General features: G+C 33.6%; 1 protein-coding gene across 2 annotated transcripts in view; it reads right to left on the bottom strand.

Annotated features, from left to right (window-relative positions):
* Positions 1-433: 433 nt before the first annotated feature.
* Positions 434-20,770, bottom strand: part of SEMA3E (semaphorin 3E) — a 296,986-nt gene continuing 276,649 nt past the window's right edge. For both annotated transcript variants that reach the window (XM_045388676.3, XM_065542400.2), the window contains one exon: positions 434-4,918. In XM_045388676.3, the coding sequence (XP_045244611.2) occupies positions 4,466-4,918 (453 nt within the window). In that variant the 3' untranslated portion in view covers positions 434-4,465. The remainder of the gene's footprint in view (positions 4,919-20,770) is intronic.

Raw genomic sequence — 20,770 nt, 5'->3', positions numbered from 1 at the left:
CATTTAAATGACCTTCCCAAGGTCTTATAAAAATAACAGAGAAAATAGCAATTCAGATACATTAAGCTAGAACTTGAGGCTTACAAAAATCGTAAACACTCAACTAGTTACCATTCTAAAATCTTTCATTTTTCATATCTCTTATCTGGATGATGAAGCTTTGAAAGGAATTTCTGGCTGCTGGTCCTAGCAACACAGGGTTGCATAAATAAACCCAACTGCTGCAAGGTAATGAGGTGAACAGACTTTTTCCTCTGTAGGAAAGTTGGTTTATAAATATCACAGGAAAGAAAACTGAATTCTTTTCTAACTTCTAAAAAAAAAAAAAACCAAAACTCCGTGGTAGTCTGGCATTGTATGTTTACATATAGGCTTAACATAAAAAACTTGAGTTCAGTTGGCAGAAACTTAGAAAATGCTCCCCAGACGACACTTGAGAGTTTAGCAAATATTTATTTCTTTTTCATCGAAGTTGAGCCAAATAGAGATTGTACATAATGGTACAGACAAAGTACGTAGTGTGGAGTAGCAGATCCACGTTAGAGTCAAAGAGACACACCGTTAATGGGCCCTGCAGCTTGCCACCAGATGATAGTAAGTCTCACGGCTTAGAATCAGTGAAAAGAAAGAATATGGCACACGCTGTTATGAACCCAGCCAAGCAAATAAAAGGATACCATACAGAAAAGAGCACTCCCATATAGTGCTCTAGCTTATAACTAAGTCAGTTAAACACAAGCAGAACACAATCAATTTATAATGAAAGCCAAAATATAAAGCTATCCTTCCAAGAAAACAAAAATAAACATACCAGCTTAAATAGCACTGCTACAATCAGCTGAGTGTTTGTGGAAAATCTATTATTTATATCTGATTCAAATGCAACAGTTGTTGGCCTGAAAAATGAGTCCTTCTTTAAAATGGAACTCGGCGTAATGCTCTGCTGTAAGAAAAAGAATATGGGCTTCTTGAGTGTCGCATTTTCTCCTGGAAACAAAATATTTATACAATACTAAGTACTTTTCTTAATATATTTATTAGGCTACAGATGTCACAGGTCAATTCATTTTTAAGGACAACAGCTGCTGTGTTTGTTTCATGCTTAACACCAACACTCAAAATGATTTATTATATTTTACAAATTTTACAAATGTTCATAATTACTAGGAAGATTTACAAAACCCTAAAACCTATAGCAAATATTGAACACTCATTACAAACATTCTAAGTATTTAATTTTAGTTAGAAAAAAACTCTAAAATATATATGGAATTGCCACTTACTAAACAGGCAAAGACTTTCTGTTCCCTTTTTTCTACAGCTCTTATTAGTGTTTATCCTTTATTTAATCCCTGTTTCTCCAAGTTGATAGTTTTGCACTGAAATATTCAGTAATTCACACAAAAGAAAAAAGTTAACAATGTAGAATTATAGACATGGAAGAGACCTCACAAATCACGAAGTAAAATCTTTCTTGTTAACAAATCTGGATCTATTTCTCAATGGGTGACATTGTGCTGAAGGAGCAAGTGAATGGGCATTGTTTTATGTCAAAACTCTTTCCATCCACAGGTCCTCTCCTGTAACAAAGATAAAAGAGGTCTAAAGAAGTAGAAGACTGGCCCTAGATGGAGGTGCCCCTTAGAAATTAGGATGAGTGGTTATGAGTTTTGCTCAATGTTAGAGAGCATGGTTTCTCTCCTTCTGCGAGAAAGAGAAAAATAGGGAAAATTTGGTGAGATCAAAGGTGAACTCTTAATTCCTCCAAGTCTTGCAGGTGTCTAAGTATGTGCCCTCCTTGAGTTCAGAGAAGATCCATCCATTTCTAATTTTCTAAGCCTGGGCGTTTCTCAAAAGAGATTCTGAATTTGAATGATTTCTAACCTCAGACAGAACAAAAGACTGGGGACATATTTTTGTGGTATGTTTTAGATTCTCAAGAAGGACAAAACAGCATAGATTGATATATTTGTATTTTGATAGGGTAGTGAAGATTTATTTTATAGTATGTGAGTTGTGTGTGTGTGTGTGTGTGTGCACGCATGTGTTGGGAGAGAGGGAGAAACTGAAAAAATGGTGGGACATGAAACATACCCTTGGAAACTGATTTCTCTCTTCTTCATCTTTCTCTCTCCCTCCCTCTACTTTCCCAGTTCTCTTCAGTACTGCCATAAACAGGCAGGAAGCAAGATTATATATATATGTACATATATATGTACATATGTGTATAATTATATATAAAATTTAGTGGTCTCCCTAAATTGTGGACCTGGGCCCTCAAAGTTTTCTTATCAGTTTTCTTTCAAATTAGCATTGTATAAACTTTCTTTGGGTTTGAATTATTTTCCTATAATCAATTTTAGCATTTTATGTAAAATGTTTCTTTTCTGGTTAATAATCAGTTTATTTTAATCAAACGGCTGTTCAGTGCATGTACATATGACTTGTGTCATAGAAAAGCTATTTTCCTCTGCCTATTGCTTCAGTTACCAAATGTTTAGTTTACAAGTTACACCATTGTTATCATTATTAACAACTTGTCTGTGTTATTGTGATTAAAATGATAACTATTTATGTCTCACTTGCCTTACTTTTTAAATTTAAAATTCACATACAGGAGAAAATCCTGCTTTCTTTCTTGTGTGTTAATGAAAGACTACTTTCAATAAAGTGTACTTAATTGACTTAATTGTTTAGACATAAACTTTGTAAGGCCCCTGCGATCTGTGTTTATGGTTCTATTTCTCCAAATTGAGCAGGCTTTTACTGAATATAGTTTTTAAAATTATATTTCAATACATAGTCTTTTCAGTTATTATTTAATGGCAGTAATGACCTCCAGTGGATTTTTAGGTAAATAGCAAGTGGAATTTTCAGAGGATGTCAATTTTCAGGATATTTGCATTTCTTAGATCTTTTGAAACATGGTGACTTATCCGAACAAGCAAATTTTTCTTAAAATATTTGTGTATTTGTTAATTTTACAATGAAATTGCAAGTGATTATGAGTTATCAGCACTTTAATTGAAATCTATAACCTATAAGCTAACTTTGAAAACTGAAATAAACACAATGTAAGATTAATATCTAAATAAATGTTCACAATGGTTTCCCTGTGTAATCCACTTGCCTTTAATTTTTATTTAGATGAAAACATCTTATAAAAATTTCATATTTGAGAAAAGTAATTGCTAAATATTTAATAGGAGAAGGAAAGACTTTGATAAATAAACATTCTCAAAAATACAATTGTTTTTATAATATTTAAGAGGGAGGTAAAAATGCTCTGAATATCTCAGTAGTTAAGTGAACTCATGAAACAATTTCCTGTCTCTTAATATAAAATAGAGAAGAACATTTGGTATTTGAGAGCAAATCACTTTAATACTTTTTCACAAATAAAGCATGGTTGCTATAATATATTTTAGATTTCAGCGAAGATTATTTGGAAACTTAAACTTTGGGGCTTTAATAGATCTTCAGTGCCGCAAAATCTCCATTTTTGACCTGTGAGACAATAAATTATCTATAAACAATACTTTCATATTAAAGTATGACATAAGGATTAATGTGTTTTTTATTTCAGTTATTTGTTTCTGCAAATGAACTTCATGTATCGATGTATCTACTGATAATCTGCTTTCAAATCTTTACACCCATCTGTAGAGAAAAAAGAAATGTGTGAGAATATACTTTTTCTTACCACAAGAGAGCAGCAAAAATCTTTTACAGTAGTTAGAATTCTAGCTATAACTTCATCTGATTTGACATTCTTTGATATCTTTCTGAGAAGTTACCTTAGTTTTTCTTTCCACAGTGAGTGAAATTTAAAGACTGTGTTATAAAGCAAAAATATTGTGAGTATGCTTTAATGAATATTTTACGAAGGGCACAAGCCTCAGAACGACCACATTTTTCCTTTCATGGGTTACAGCAGTCACAACACACCTGCTACTTAACACTCATGACTTAAACAACACTAATAAAAAAAATCCTTAAAGAGTACAGAAAGTTCACATGAGAATGACAAAGTATCTTGTATTCTGCATATCTTACAATGTGGTGGAAAAGAAAAATTCTGAAATATTAAAACATATTTAGTTTTATATTTACCATGATTATAAAATTCTCCAATTTTTTCTTCAATATTCTAATACTTTTAAGTCTTCCAAAACTAAAATAATAATCTTCACGGAAAAGCAGCCAAGTACTGAAAATTACAGCTATATTGTTTTTTGATAAACATAATGAGGAACCATTAAGCAATGCATTTATTTAAAAAATTAGTTAATTTTATGTGAAATTTATCCAGTCAAATGAGTATGTAGAATAATTTATTATAACACCTTCACAGTCATTCCTGTATTACAGAAATCTCTTTTAAGTAATGCAAAGAAGTTGGATGATTTATTTTTTACATTCCAAATAGAAATTCTTCAAAAGACAGTAGATAGTCTCACCCCCATCAGGAGTCCAGCGTGTGCCTGGGCAGGCGGTAATGCTCAGGTTTGGAACGGAGCTTCTTTTCCTGAGGGTTGGCATACTTCCACTTGGAGGGGGACATTTTAAGCTTTTTCCTCTTCCTATCTGTGCACCATACTTTCTCGCAGTATTCTTCCACTCTCTGGAAGTTGCTGTAACCGATCAGTTGCAAGAATTCCTTGTACCATGGTTTTGCTCCCTGTGAGACGCTACTCTGGGCAGGACAAGGCATCCTGTGATGCTTGTCCTCCTCATCGTCCTTGTTAAACATATCCTCGACTTTCTCCTCTTCCACTACCTCCAGGGTGATTTTACGGACAGTATGGACAAAGCTATGCTCTACTGTCTGGCAAAAATAGGTCCCAGCATCTGATTTGTGTAACCTTAGGAAGAGTAAACCAAGGTCCATCTTAACCACTCTGTCATCTGTCTTCACCTGCAAGAACAAAAAAGGAAATGGCACTGAAGTACACAGGAGAGAAAACAACAATCCATCACCCTTTCCACTATCTATCTTGAGTTTCTTCATTTTCACTGTCACATAATGAAACCGTGAAAATCATACATACACAAAGATGCTAAATAATTACATCTGTGTGTGTGTGTGTGTGTGTGTGTGTGTGTGTGTGTATTCTGAAGATATTTACATTGGTGGTCACTTCGTATCAATGACCTCAAGATCATTTTATATCAATATTGTAAAGTAAGAGGGCTTTCTCCCTAATGATTCAATTAATCATTAGAAAAAATACATTTCAGTATAGCAGTCACAGTAAGAGCGAAAGGAAAATTCCTAAAATTTATTTTTTAACATTTGTTTTTCCATGCACAGAACAAATACCACTTCCCATATTCTTTCAGGAATTATTATGCCCTCCAGAGTGTAGTGGCCAATGTTTCTACAAGGACCTCTCTTTAGAGAACTGGACTCCTTTCACTTTGTCTTCTTACAAAAAAATTCATCAGTTAATCAATTCAGTGAACATCCCTTACATTTTCATAGGCTGTCCTTTACAGGAGATTACAAAATAAACAAGCAAAATCCAGTTCCTGCTCTAAAGGATCAGACAGTCTAGCAAATATTAAGTTTTAATATACTTTCAGTGCTCAAATGTCTTTTGTTATGTTTTTGATATAATAAATTACTCACATTATTTCTATAAATAAATAAGTATAATTCAGAGTAAGAAGAGCAAGATAAGGCTTTCAACGAATAGCTCATGTTTTATCACAAATAGCTGGACTAGTGAGTAAATGATCTGACATTCGGCAGAGTTAGAGTCAAATGTTGGCACCACTATTTATTGTGTGATTTAGGGCATTCCATGTATATTTCTTGCCTTAGTTTTCTTTGTAAAATGGAGATAACTTAATAATTTGAAAAATTGTTGTGAAGATTAAATAAAATAGGTGAGGAGTTTTTGCACAGTGCTATCAATATCTACCTCTACCTTTCTTCTATGCATTCATGTAACTACAAACAATCATGTTTTCGTATGGCCCAGGATCTTCTGATAATGGTATAAAGGTGGTTCACAGTATGCTGACAGATTTCACCCTTGAGAATACAAAAATGAAAGCAATATTCATCTTTTTCAGTATAAAAGAAATGTAGAGGCAATAATTACAAACACTTTGGCAATAAAGGCTGTTAATGATAAGCACGTTTTTGTCCCCGTGATAGGTCCTGGCCAGGAATGCCAGACTCAATTCTTCCCTGCCTTGATCAGACCCGGCATACACGAAGTTTCAATGTGATTACTCAGGTGTGGAAACTGGCATCCACAAACCACAATTTGTGGAACAGATGGCAAAATGTAGTAGTATAGTACAGTAAGAAATAGGCATGTCATTTTTAAATTATGTGGCATCCCAAAGGCATTTTTTTCAGCCATGTAAAGTAAGTTAATTACTCAGAAGCTTCAGAGTGTCCTAGTTGGGCTAATAAAAGAGGCTCCATAAGTCTTTTGTAGGTGCTTCCCTTGACTTGGCAGGACCATGTCCTGGTAGGCAGAATGCTGTAGCCACTAATTCGAGATCAAAATCCTCCAATGAGGAACCAAGAAGACCCTCAAAGCAAAACCATCTTCATTATATAGAAACAATCTGTTTTATTGATAGGTTTTTCTCAGAATATCCTTAGCAACTGTTACAGGCAACTAACTCTTACAGGACTTTGTGTACTTCTGCTTATTTACTCACGCCTCCAGGCCAGGCTTCTGGACAAACTTATTTTCCAGCACTAGTGTTCTCCATAACTTTACCATCTATTGCAACCTGTGACCAACCTGTGTCTCACATGATACTGACTCTGAAGTAAGCCTCCATTGTTTTAAAACTTATGGCTGCATTTGATATGGATGAAACCTGCCTCCTTAAACATCTTTTATTTTCTGTGTGGTATGGGCCATTATACTGTCCTTATTTTCTTTACTCTTTCTTGGTTTCTTCTACAGATTTCTCATTGCTTCAAGGTGCAATCCTCCATCCTTCACTGATCTCACGTTTTATTTCCATCCATTCGATAGCACTTTTATTTCTTTGTTTCAGCCAGCTTCCCTAAAATGGTACATCTTACACATAGATAATCCATTGTTTTGTGTTTTCTGTTAGTTAAAAACAAACAAAAAAAAACAATGGATTTGGTGTTTTTGACTAAAAGAAACATATATCATCCTTTAATATGTACAATTCAGTATCTTCCCACTCAAACTGCCCTCCATTTACTAACTTCCCTATTTCCGGCCATGACATCATTATTGTTCTAGTCTCCCTATCCTCAATTGTTGATCATTTATACTTCTCTCTCATTATATGCTATAACAAATTCCTGTCTACATTTCTTCAGTGGTGAGCCTTAAAACATCCCTTCCTCATCACCATTTTTGCTGCAGTGTTAAATTCTCATACCTTATAACTGTTTCTTTGACCTTATCTCATGCCAAACTCCCCAGATCTTCCCTTTTTTTCTGTTTCTTCTTTCATACCCAGATTGATTCTGTTTCAGGATCTCTGTGTGTATCTCTGCTTCGAGACACTTCTTTAAAGCTGGTTACTTCTCATCCTGCATAACTGAATTAAATATCATCTTCCCAAACTGGCCTTTCTCACACCCCTGTAAAAGTGCCCTCTCTCCTTTATTATCATCATTTTGCCTGTTAACCTTCATACACTTGAGCATGCAACATTACACTCAAGTATCTAACAATAGACCTTCAAGTAAATTTCTTGGATCATTTTTCCCCACTTATTTCAACAAATGGATACTCATTTACTCTTCTTTAAAGCTCACTTTCTTTTGTCAACATCCTGATTTAGAACTTATTCAGATCTCTGTTTCTTGCCTGAGCAGTAAGAATTGCTCCATTAACCAGATCCTGCCTTTCTAAATCTGGATCCCAAAATTGCTTAATGTAGTGTTTCTCAAACTAGGGTTGGTGGAAGAGGTGCATTTCTGGAGATCTGGAGATCAACTTTTTTTTTAAATAAGGATTTTTAAAATTATTGTGTTTATTGACACAAAAATCAATATAAATTAATAAACTATATTTGGAATCATGTGAAAGATCAATCTCAGTGTTAGTGTTTATGTTTATCATAGATTCTGAGCCGCTTTCAAAGCCGTGTTTCCAAATGATAAAAAGAACCAAGATGGGTATAATATGTTAATGACAAGTTACAGCCAAATGAAAATGAAACAACATCCCCATGTAGTAATACGCATGAAAAGTTTCAAGGTCACTTGAATAAAGTGTTGGGAGGATGGAGTCATCACATGGTATAGCTACAGGCAGAAAGTGTTATACATATTGCCACATATGTGGCAATCTGTGTCTCATCTTACAGTCATAGAGATACATATTTCAGTAAAAACAAAACACAGTAAATAAATATTTTGATGATGCATCAATTTGTTTATAATTTATCTTTAAATTAATTTTGGCTCAATATTTTAATAAAAGCTACAAGCATAAGGAAAGTATGTGTTGTTTTATTCTTGTGAATATTTAATGAACATTTTAATATAAATCGTGCCAGCAGCCCAGGAAGATGTTTCACTTTTAAGGGCAGGTGGTGGGGGCAACCTGTACATTACTAGAATCAAACCCTCCTTTTCATAATGCTTTCTGCTGCCATTCCCCTGCATCACCACCCTGCTTTCCACTCTCAGCTCTTATTCTGAACATACTCTTTTTCCCTTAAATAAACTCCTTTCTACTGTCTACCAACCCATTTGTTTTTTCATTTCCTTCCAGGCTTAACTAAACTTTCCCTTCCTTTATAAATGCTTCCTTTATAGCCCCTGAAGGTGTTTTGCTTCTTTTTGTAACACAATACCATTTACATTTGTAGCTCAAAAGCTGTTATTTATATTCCTTTTCAAATTATTTTTCCATGCAAGTTTTGTCTCTCCAAACATGTTTTTAAATGGCAAAGACCTATTTCTTTATTCTTCTGAATTATTCTATAATGAGTAAAGAATTCAGAAGATAGTGTAAAATGAGAACACACTAATTCATTTATAGAGCACAAACATGTATAGCAATGAGGTATACCCATACAGATATATCCAAAAGATATTAACAACTTCCAGGTAAATCCAATAATAATTTGAATAAGAAGGAGCAAACATGGTTTCAGGAGCACTTAGTAACTGATGAGAGTGCTACATCACAGATATTCTTAGGACATTGCCTTTACCTGAAAAAAAATATGCATACAAACGTCCTTATTGAATGTGATCCTTTGTTGTCTCTATTATATCTCCTGTGAGACTGAATAATACATGAGAAAATATGAAAGTGATCTAGCCTAGTTTCCAGCTTATGGAAAGCAGTTTATGAAAGTAATTGGAAACAAAGCAAAAAGCAAAACTAAAAATAAATACAAATTCTTGACCACTAAAATTATGGTTGGTTGTTTGTTGCTTGTTTTTTCAAATTTGGTATTTTTAAAAAGCAGGGTATAAAAAGAATAATAAGAAATCCAAGTTTGAGAAACACTGCATTATGTACATATAAAGTCTAGACTGGTCAAGATTCAAGATATGAAATCATGACAATTACCATAGAAACTGTCCTACATTGTTTATTTGCATGTTAGAGATACTGCCTCTCAGAATTTTGATCCACACTCTTGGTTATGACAAATCCACATTACAAAGACAGGAATATAAGTTGTTTTCATGCTCTGTCTGGAGGGCCATACATTATGTAGGTTAAATCACCTAGAAAGTTAAATGTATCTTACATGGACTATAAATACCTAAAAATATAAAACGACTTAGAAATTTGTATCTGAAGTTCTTCCACAATTTAGTCTTTCCATTGTCAGTTTACTTGGGTACCTCCAACATCCAATCTTGATTACAGAATTGTTTTCATCCATCTGTGTTTTTTCCTATGTCTGCAGACCAGATTTTCTCCACCAAGAAGATAGTGCATAATACATCATTTCTATCAAATATTCTTATAGGCAATCTATATAAATACACAATTTTTGCTGAGAATGGTTTTATTATTCTTAGCTATAAAGATTGATTCAGTATGTTTTATAATTTCTATTAAAAAAATGTAATTGAACAAAGAACTCTGCACATCTGGTAGCTGCTCAGGAAGAAGCAGTTATTTCCATGTCTATCAACCATATGGTTCCATACTTTCACAGGAAAGGGACAGACAGAGACCTTGAATTGGTTTACTTGAGAATACATTTAATAAAAAAATCAGTTTTAGTTAAGAAATAGAGAAAACAATTTATATATTTGTTTGTTTATTTATCTGGTCTGCCTTTGACCAATTTTATACTTACACACACATATATGTGTATATATATTTATTTATTTTACTTACAGAAAATATACCTAATATAACAGCATAAAAATACATATTTATTTTATTAAAAACACTTTCCAGTGTAAACCTGAAATATGATACCAATGGTTACCTAGTAGAGACACAGTGAATTGCTTAAAAGCTCATTCGGGGAAACCTATCACACTACGTGGAGGAGAACAAATGTGGAAAAAAAAATCTTAATACAAGGTTATGCTGGAAAGAAAGTCATTATAAATAACCCAAAACCATAACATGTAAAACATATTATATTCAAAAACATACACGATATCAAAGGAGAAATTTCGGGCATTTATATTCAAGAATGAATTAATATCTAGAAGAGGCAAAAGAGTTTTTCGAGTCAACAAAAAGAGAAATAAAAGAGAAAAAATGGAAAAAGCATATAAATGGGCACTTCAGAAAGGGAGAAACCCAAATGTTTAGTAAGAATGCAAGTTAACATTCAACCTTACTAGTAAAGTTAGAAATTCAAATTTAGGCTGGGTGCGGTGTTGCACTCCTGTAATCCCAGCACTTTGAGAGGCCGAGGCGGGCGGATCGCCTGAGGTCGTGAGTTCGAGACCGGCATCACCAACATGGAGAAACTCCTGACCAACATGGAGAAACCCTGTCTCTACTAAAAATACATAATTAACCAGGCATGGTGGTGCGTGGCTGTAAACCCAGCTACTCGGGAGGCTGAGGCAGGAGAATCGCTTGAACCCAGGAGGCAGAGGTTGCGATGAGCTGAGATCATGCCATTGTACTCCAACCTGGGCAACAAGAGCGAAGCTCCATATAGAAAAAAAAAAAAGGAAAGAAAGAAAGAAAGAAAGAAAGAAAGAAAGAAAGAAAGAAAGAAAGAAAGAAAGAAAGAAAGAAAGAAAGAAAGAAAGAAAGAAGGAAAGAAAGAAAGAAAATTCAAATTTGAACAAGGCATTACCCTATAGCCCGAAGAAAGACAAAACTTAGGAAACAAGATAATAACAAATATTGGTGAGCATGTGGGGAAACAGGAACCCACATGAACTGCTTTGGGAGTCTAGACGGTGCAGAAATCTTGAGAGCAAGCTGACAATAATTACAGAAATGAAGGATGTTGACAAATAACAATACAGAAACTTGCACTCAGATCTATAAGGGGTTATTTGCAGAGATGATTATTAAAGCTGTGATAGCAGGAGTTAATTACACTATGGATGTCCACATTTAGGAGAATTAAGGATGAATTAAGAGCAATGTATACATGCTATGGTATGTTAAGTAACAGTCAAGCAATGAAATAGAGACACAAACAGCAACAGGGATAAACTATAAAAACATAGTGTTGAGTTTACAAAGTAAGAAGGAGAATATAATCTATAACATAATACATTTACTTTAACAGTTCATGCATACTCAAATATTATATACCTGTTCAATTTGCAAACATAGTATTGGACTTACTCCAATCATTTCAACAGATGTATATGGGGAAACAAGGATGAAAGTAGAAAAAGGAGGTCCAGGAAAAACAAAGTCAAACGAGAAATTTGTATAAACCAATCATCACAATGTGCCATAAACTAAGTCATATGATTAACTAAATTATGCATCTGAAGTGGAAAAAAAAAACAAAAACAAAAACAAAACAAAAAAAACAAGAGCCAGAAACAAGCAAGCAAAACAAAAAGAAAAAAACAAAATCTCCAGTTGTTTGTAATGATTAATGTGGTTTGACAACCAATAAACTAAGTTTGTTTATAAGATCTCTTCAAATCTAGTATACTATAATCATAGGATTTTAGAAATACTGCTCAAAATTAAATAAAGAGAAGTTTGTGATTAATGGTTTATTTAAAATTTTCATAGATAAGAATCTCAGAATGAAGAGAAATTAAGTTTAAAGAGGATGAAAGTAAAGACAATGTTTGAAAACAAAATTGCACAATATAAGGAACTGTGCAGTGACTATAACTGAAGTAGAAATTCAATATTAAATTTCCTAGTAACCAAAAGACAGAAGAAAGTATGATAAATTCTAAGATTTAAAATGTCCCTAAAATATATTTTTAAAATTACTCCTTATAATAAGTACATCTTTCCTGGCACTGAGACTTGAGAAAAATCTCTCTGCATGTTCTTATAAAAAGAGAGGGAGGTTTCTAACAACAGCATCATAATAAATACATTTCCTTTAGGCAACATCTCAGTGTAGGGTGAAGAGACAATGCCTGAGAATGGTTCAATATTATAGCTATTCTGTGGAGTTAAAACAATGTAGTCCAGATATACAGTTCTATGCTGGGATATCTTCATACACATGCATATTTTTATGATCTGGAAGACCATATAAACTATAATCTATACTAGAACAAAAGGAACTTGCAAGTGAAGGGAATTGGTATTTTGGAGTATCTACTGTACATATGTGCATTGGACTTTCTGCATTACCATGTTATACGGTTTAATCAGATGCACAAAGCTAGAATGGTGTCAGTGGCATGAGACTTAGATCCATAACTGATATCATAGATCTAAGAGAAAATGTTTAATTTTGAAATATATTCAATATTCTCCTGGAAAATTAACAGAACAGTGTTCAGTTAAAAACTCTAGATTCATTCCTCTTCTTATGACCACAAGTTGTTTTATATTCTCCATTTATACAATAGGAACTCTGTCTCTGCCATTGTAAAAGGAAGAAACTTGAAATTAATGGACTAGCCTCCTAATTATTGCACAACTAAAAAAAATGAGATAAATGATATTATAAAAATACATTTGTCAAGGCTAAAAAACTAAATTCTGAATATTTACCTGTTGTAAAGAGTTGTTAGTATAGAAAGATGAGCACATTTTTTAAATAGACTGAAAAAGAACGTCAAAACTACTAAAGAGATGGTTCAAATGAGGCAAGAGTTCATGCACTTTACATTATAAAAACAAGAAAAACAAAGAAATAATATTAATGTGGAACAAAAACTGATGCTTTCAGTGTCATGCATAAAGATAAAAATGTAAACTTATGGCTGGTTTTGATCCCTTGGAATTACTACCATAGGATAGCATTGGTAAAGGTAAGGAAAATATGAGTCATCTAACAAACAAAATGGTAAAATAAAAAGGAGACTTTACTTCATAATTCTCCTAGCTTCAATGACATAATCCAGTATTAAAAGTTGTAATTTGTGCACTCCATTTTTCATTGTTTCATTTTTGTAGAAGAAGCTGTCTCCAGAGTGCATTGAATTATCAATAAAATTATGTTTTATTTTAGACTATAGAAACTTAGCAAAGAGACAATGAACTCTAAGTTATGTGGAATGAGCTGCTCATTGAGAAGTTAACCATGGTTATTAGATTACTCAACAGCGTTTAACTGACTTTGGTGAATTTATTCTACCCTGTAGGTGGTCTGAAGGCAGAGTTGAAAAGTGCCAGTTTTGGTACTGAGTAAAGCAAAAAATTGAGAGCAAAGTGCAATTAAAGTTTAAGAGTTTTTATGTCAATATACATTCTTTTTTGCATTTACTACAATAAACATGCATATTTGTGCATTATGTAAGCAGTCTATGCATACAATTAACTATTTTAAAGTGACACATTTTATTTTTAAGACACACAAACACATATTTCCTCTTAAATAGAGAATCCACAATAAAAAGATCAATAATGATCACAGAAAAATTAATTATTTCATGCTTACCAAAGAGATCTACAAATTATAATGCTGGTCTTATGGGCCAGCAGTTTTCTCTTCTACCTTACGCCAGCCAGACATAGGCATAGATGTTAGTTTATGTGTCTTGAGATTGGCCCCAAATTCCCCTACAGGAGATTTGTGTAAATTTATTTAACTCACTCCTAGAACTCAATCTCATTTATTGTGTCTTTGGGATATACTTTGATTTTGTCAGCAAATGACTAAACTCCAAAAGAATGTATTTCAAGAAATTGATTTTCTTGAAAATCCATTGCAATGAAATTTTAGTTTTAGAACAAAGTGAGAGTTTTTGCACAAAAAGACTTTTTCCCAAAAAAATACAGTGGCATTTTTCACAACAATATTCATTTTATAGGACTTTACTGTTGTATGCATTTTCATTTGGGCCTTTAAATCAGGGATCAAAAACTTTTTCTGTAAAGACCTATATAATGAATAATTTTGGCTTTGCAAGTCCTGTGGTCTCTGTTGCAGCAACTCAACTTTGTAGTTGTAGCCTAAAAACAGCCATAGACATTAGGTAAACAAATGGGTGTGGCAGTTTTCAAATACAATTTTATTTACGATAGTGGCAGAGGGCCAAATTTGGCCCCCACGTCTTTGGTTTTTTCAGCTTCTGCTTTAAATAATTGTCAAGTTCAGGGGAACCTACTTTTTTAAAAAAAATCTGGATTAAAAATAACACATTCCAAAGTCAGAACATTTAAAATGTGTATGAAACAGAACATTTAAAATGTGTAAAATGTGTATGAAGTGAGGAATTACGTACCAATCTTCCGAGTAGCTTGAAGAAACTACAGTTTTCTTTACTATAACTAAAATTACACACAATCACTAGTTAAATTTACATAAATAAAGCATATTTAATTTTTCCCTCATTTACTCAGTTTTAAAATGTAGTGCTTATCCATTTTATAGAAAGAGAAGTGCATACAGATATACTTCAACTATATCACCTTAACTATATGTCTTAACAAGAATGAATTTCTTCACTTAGGGATGTTATTCGGTATTAAAATTTTTGCAATTATTATGGAGGTTTATAAATTCAAGTATGTAGAATTGCAGAAATTGAGACTTCAAAACCAGGGTATAGTGGTGATTTGGCTATAATTTTAACAGTTTTGTCCTCTGCTATTACAGAAAAAATAATTTATACAACCTTCATAGAAGGAAGATTTAGGCTTGTATTTCAGATTAAAACTGTATGTGGAAATATATATAGCCACTGAATTTGACCTTTGGAACCGCTAAACTTAAATTCTGTTGATGAAATTACATTATCCACATAAATGAGCCATTTTATTTTCTCCTAATTTAGAGAATGAAGAGTCTCTGTTTTCCTTCTAAGAATTTACCCCTTAAATTTTGTCTGTGATTATATTCTCTCCCACATGTTCTTTATTTTGCTTCATCAACTAGTTGCACATTTCCTCTTTATAGCTACTTCCTTTCAACCTATAAACATGACCAAGTCACCTTTTTACTAAAAAGAAAACAAAACAAAATTTATTTCTACTCTTGTCTACCTTTGTGGATCTCTCTCTTTGGCATTCAAATATTTTGGTACAGTACACTAAACTAGCAGTTTCTGGTTCAACAGTACCATTCATTACTTAACCTGTTATTAGACGAATCCTGCGTTAACACCCCACTTAACACATTATCCCTGGAAACTTCGTCCTTGTTTTATGCATTGTTCAAAGAATATTGTTTAATATATCTTATCCAATTCCTTTTTTCCTGGGTTTTATTACACCACACCTCCTAACTTCACTGTTTCTACTTATTTAAGCCATACCACTCTAGAGGTACTAACTAGTACCTAACTAGTATCTCTAGTATTTTGCGCCATAACTAGTATTTTGTGCCATTTACTTAACTTTAGTAAATTAGCACAACCTTTATGAAAAACAATATAGAGATTTATCAAAGAACTAAAAATAGGACTACCATTCAATCTGGCAACCTCGCTACTAGGAATGTACCCAAAGGGAAAGAACTCATTATATCAAAAAGATACCTGCATTCTTATGTTTATCACAGCATTATTCACAGTAGTAAAGATACGGAATTAACCTGAATGTCCATCAATGGATGATTGGATAAAGAAAATGTGGCGGCCGGGCGCGGTGGCTCAAGCCTGTAATCCCAGCACTTTGGGAGGCCGAGATGGGCGGATCACGAGGTCAGGAGATCGAGACCATCCTGGCTAACACGGTGAAACCCCGTCTCTACTAAGAAATACAAAGAATAGCCGGGCGAGGTGGCAGCGCCTGTAGTCCCAGCTACTCGGGAGGCTGAGGCCGGAGAATGGCGTGAACCCGGGAGGCGGAGCTTGCAGTGCAAAAAAAAAAAAAAAAAGAAAGAAAATGTGGCATATATATGCTATGGAATACTTCTCAGCCATTAAAAACGAATGAAATAATGTCTTTCATAGCAACATGGGTGGAACTGGAGGACATTATCATAAGTGAAATGACTCAAACAGAAAGTCAAATACTGCACTCTCACTTATAAGTGGAAGCTAAACAGTGAGTACACTTGGACATAAGGAGTGGAATACTAGAGGCTGGAGACTCCAAAAGGTGGGAGGGTGAGAGGTAGGTGAGGATTGAAAAATTGCCTATTGGGTATAATGCTCACTATTTGGGTGATGGGTACACTAAAAGGTGAGACTCCACCACTATGCAATATATGCATGTAATAAATATGCACCTATAACCCCCAAATTTGTAAAAGTAATTTAAAAACTACTAGCTACCTCAGAGAAATTTTGTTAGTTTTAAGCAAATTACTACATATAAAGCACTTAGAATAGCATGGCACATAGTAAGAACTAAATGAATGCTAACTCTAATTACAACTTATTTTCTATTTTTACTTTCTCTTTTTGAGTTTGTCTTCTAACTTTTCCTTAAATATGTGTTTTCCCCTTGCTTTTGGAGTTAGTTCACTTTGCTTTTTATTTCATCACTGTCTAAGGTAAGCTATACTAAAGGAGGCATCACTGCATTGTGTCTAAGGGCCTCAAATTAAAACCAGACTGTCCGGGCTCAAATGCAAACTGACCTCACAAGCTGTGTAATCTTAAGCAAGAAACTCAGTCTCTCTGTGCTTCAGTTTTTTCAATCTGTAAAGTAGAAACAATAAAAATATCTCCTTCATGGGACTGTTGCAAGGATTAAAAATATTAATCATGCTTGGTACACAGTAAGTCATATTTAAGTACTGATTGTTGCTGTATTGTTCTTACTTTTATTAATTCCTCTGAATTTGAATACTGCATTTTTGCTGATATCTCCCCAACATCTCTTGCCAAGCCAAATCTTTCCATTGGGTTTTATATTCCTGAACATGGATACATAGCAGGACGGCTCCACCTGAATGATTTATAAGAGCTGCCAGTTCAACACAGCCAAAAATTAACTCAACAACTTTCTCCCAAACGTGTTTCTTCCCCTGTATTACTGGAATCATGTTACTGTGCCATTAGCCACACAGACGCTCAGACAATAAACATGTGAATATTTTGTGATTGCTTCTCTTCTATCTCAAATATGAAATTCACTTAATATTATCTCATAAAAATTGAAACCTGTCTTCTCCCTTTCTACTAAAACTGTTCAGTTCATGTGGTACACATGTTTTTCAATGACTGTTGAAATATCATCCTAAATGTTCTTGACATTCTATTTATCTCCTAAGTCTGTGTGCCAGTTCCTGGAATAATTTGTGTACACAGTCAAGCTAAGTTGTTCTCATTGGCTTAGAGACAAACTGAAATGGATTCCTTGATCTGTGTACTCATTTTTGCATCCTCATTTCCAGTCATAATTTACATGTACCATATTGTTTTTCATCTTCATAACATAAGCTAACATTATTCTCTCTACTAATTACCCTCTACTCATCCTTTAAGCCTTCACATTTCTTAATAGTGAAAAATATAGCAAAGCACATTACTACAATGTGTATGAGGCAATTACTTGCAAATCATCTGGTCTTGAAGGCATGAACACATTAAGAGTTGTCTTTAAGCATGAAGATTTATAGTTAATACTGTGCGTTCCTATAACCTCAGTGACTACCTATTCCCACCTTTATCCCCACCCCAACCTGCTATAATCTTAATACAATAACCAAAACGATCGTTTAAAACACAAATGTTAATGGTGTCACAGCTCTGCTGAAAATACACAATGGTTTCCTTTTTAATTCAGAACACCAAAACCCTATGAAATGGCTATAGGTCCCTGCATGAGCTTTTCCTTGACCTGACCTCTCTGATGCATAGTCTATTAGTCTCCCTCGCTCACTAACCTCCAGCCACACTGTTCTTCAGTCAGCTGTTCTTTGAGTATATCACATATGCTCCTATCTCAAGGGTCTTAGCATCTGCTGTTCCCATTGTCCAGAAAGTTTTTATCTCATAATGTTACATGACCTATGCCCTCACTTTTTTCAGATTTTTTTTTCTAAATGTCACTTTTATGGTGACCTTCTTAGTGAGGCCTTCTATGGCCACCCTTTTAAAATTCCAACCTCTCCCTATAATTTAATCTCCCTTGCATTTTTTTCTTTATCATTACCTGATATATTTAATATCATTCTTTGTCATTATTGTTATTACTTTCTTTCCACGTTTTTCAGAATGTAAGTTCTATAAAACAGGACATAGTAAGGGCTTAATAAATAAATTCAAACAAATGAATAAAACATTTCTTTTTGTGAAAAAACACCCAACAAAATGAGATGGGGTATTCTGTATTTTATATCTACATAGGCTCAAACGGTAGCTCACATTTTCTTTGATATGGAAGTCATCTTGTACCACCAATAGGCATATAGTAGAAGCTTGAAAAGGCAATTCGAGAATGGAAATACAATGATGTCTATATTGTGTATGTTGTGTAACAATGGTTCCTGGCATCAGTGCTTAGATTGGGGATGGTTCAATAGAAGGGCAGGTTCTCTGACATCTGAGAATAGGGAGTAGTGCCTTTGTCATCAAGGCTGCAGCAACATGCTCCACTAAACTCTGACAAAGAAAAATCTATATAAGGATCAATCTGACATCAGGAACATTTTTTAGAAATTGAATCCCAGAACTTCTGCTATAAGCAGTTTTCCATTTGTTTTATGTTCCAAAGCATCTGAAGCTGTATTTAGAATTTTGATTTCAGAAGATTTTGTGTTTTAGCAGAAATTACAAAGACACCTGGATTTGAACCTACTTTACTAGCTGCAAGTAACCAGGGGAGTTATTAAATATCCTGTGCCTCAGTTACCTCATCTATAAACCAATTCTTTATAATAAAATGGTATATTCCATAAAATGCACATAGAACAGTCCTTGGTACTGTGGCAATGAATGTGAAATAGCTCAGCTTTTGAGTTAGGAATACCTGAGTTCAAACGTCAGGTCTGTCCCTGACTTTGTGTATGAGCTATAACTCTCTGAGTTTTAGTTTCTGCATGTGTCAGATGAAGAATATCATGTCTAACATGCAGTTGTGAGATCTAGGAATAACCTGGTACCTACTCAGTTCCTGTGTGCAATAGGTACATATAAATAATAGCCTCAGTTGTCAATTCTGTTTATTAAGTGTCTTTTCTCTCAGGATATCATAATAATTGATGATATATATAGTATCTGATATATTTAATTTACATTTATAATTCATAGTGCTTATTATTACTTCAGTATAATTAATAAGGTCTTCAAGGCAAGGGAAAATGCTCCCTATGAAGTATCTAGAAAAGTTGGCTTTCAATAAATACTTATAGAATTAATAAAATATATAGAGATTATGTTCCATTTGCTTTGTTTAAGAAAGCAGGAGTCTGTAAAATGCCTATTTGAGAGAATCATTATAATCTAGAGTTTAGAAAGCAGATAATTGAGTTTGTAAGTGCTTTCTAACAATTCAGGTATGTTTCTAAAGATTAATTCAGTTTCTAAAGATTAATTTGGGCAAAAACTTTATCCACATGAATATGTTGCTTCTGGATAACTCCAGAGGGCTGAGTTTGAATCTGAATAGACAGACATTACAGAATCAAAAATTTCAGTTAAATAAAAGGAAGATGTATATACTCTGTGGTCTGATAAATCAGTGACTTCTCTTGGTTTGTAGCATCAGAGAGGAATCTTGATGAGCATCGTCAGGGGTACTTTATCAAGCATTTACCCAGGAGGTAAGAATTAACTAGGGGAAAATAAATATCCCTTAAAATGGTCTAGATTTGATAAGAAAGTGATTTCCTATCAAAACAAAGATTTGATAAGCAATTATGTTTCACAAAAAAGAGACATATAAATGACAATAGTGCAAAAATTATTATCAAATAAAGAACTCACATGCAAAGTTATTCTGCTTTGTGTATACATCACGTATGTTCAGCCTTTAATAAAGTCAGAACTTTGTGTTTTGTCCTCTTTTATATTGTGAATAAATCAATCCATATATAGCTAGGTCCAAAAAAGCCAAGTATTAATAATTGCTGATTATAACATAACTTTTAATGCAAAGAGTAAATTCGAAGTCCAAATATCAGCAAATATATTAGTTGGGGAAATTTGAATGTAGTTGAAAATAGGTACTAAAAATTATAGGAATGGAGAAGTAGATTATATCAACAATATGAGAAAGAACCTTATAATTGAACATTGATGGATGTAGCATGTCAAATGATTTGGTAAAGATTTCCAAATGAGGCAGATTATGGTGAGTTCCAAATT

This window comes from Macaca fascicularis, chromosome 3 (genome assembly GCF_037993035.2).
Source record: "Macaca fascicularis isolate 582-1 chromosome 3, T2T-MFA8v1.1".
NCBI lineage: Eukaryota > Metazoa > Chordata > Mammalia > Primates > Cercopithecidae > Macaca > Macaca fascicularis.
The sequence above is the reverse complement of the archived record's forward strand: the minus strand, read 5'-3'. Positions and strand labels throughout refer to the sequence as shown.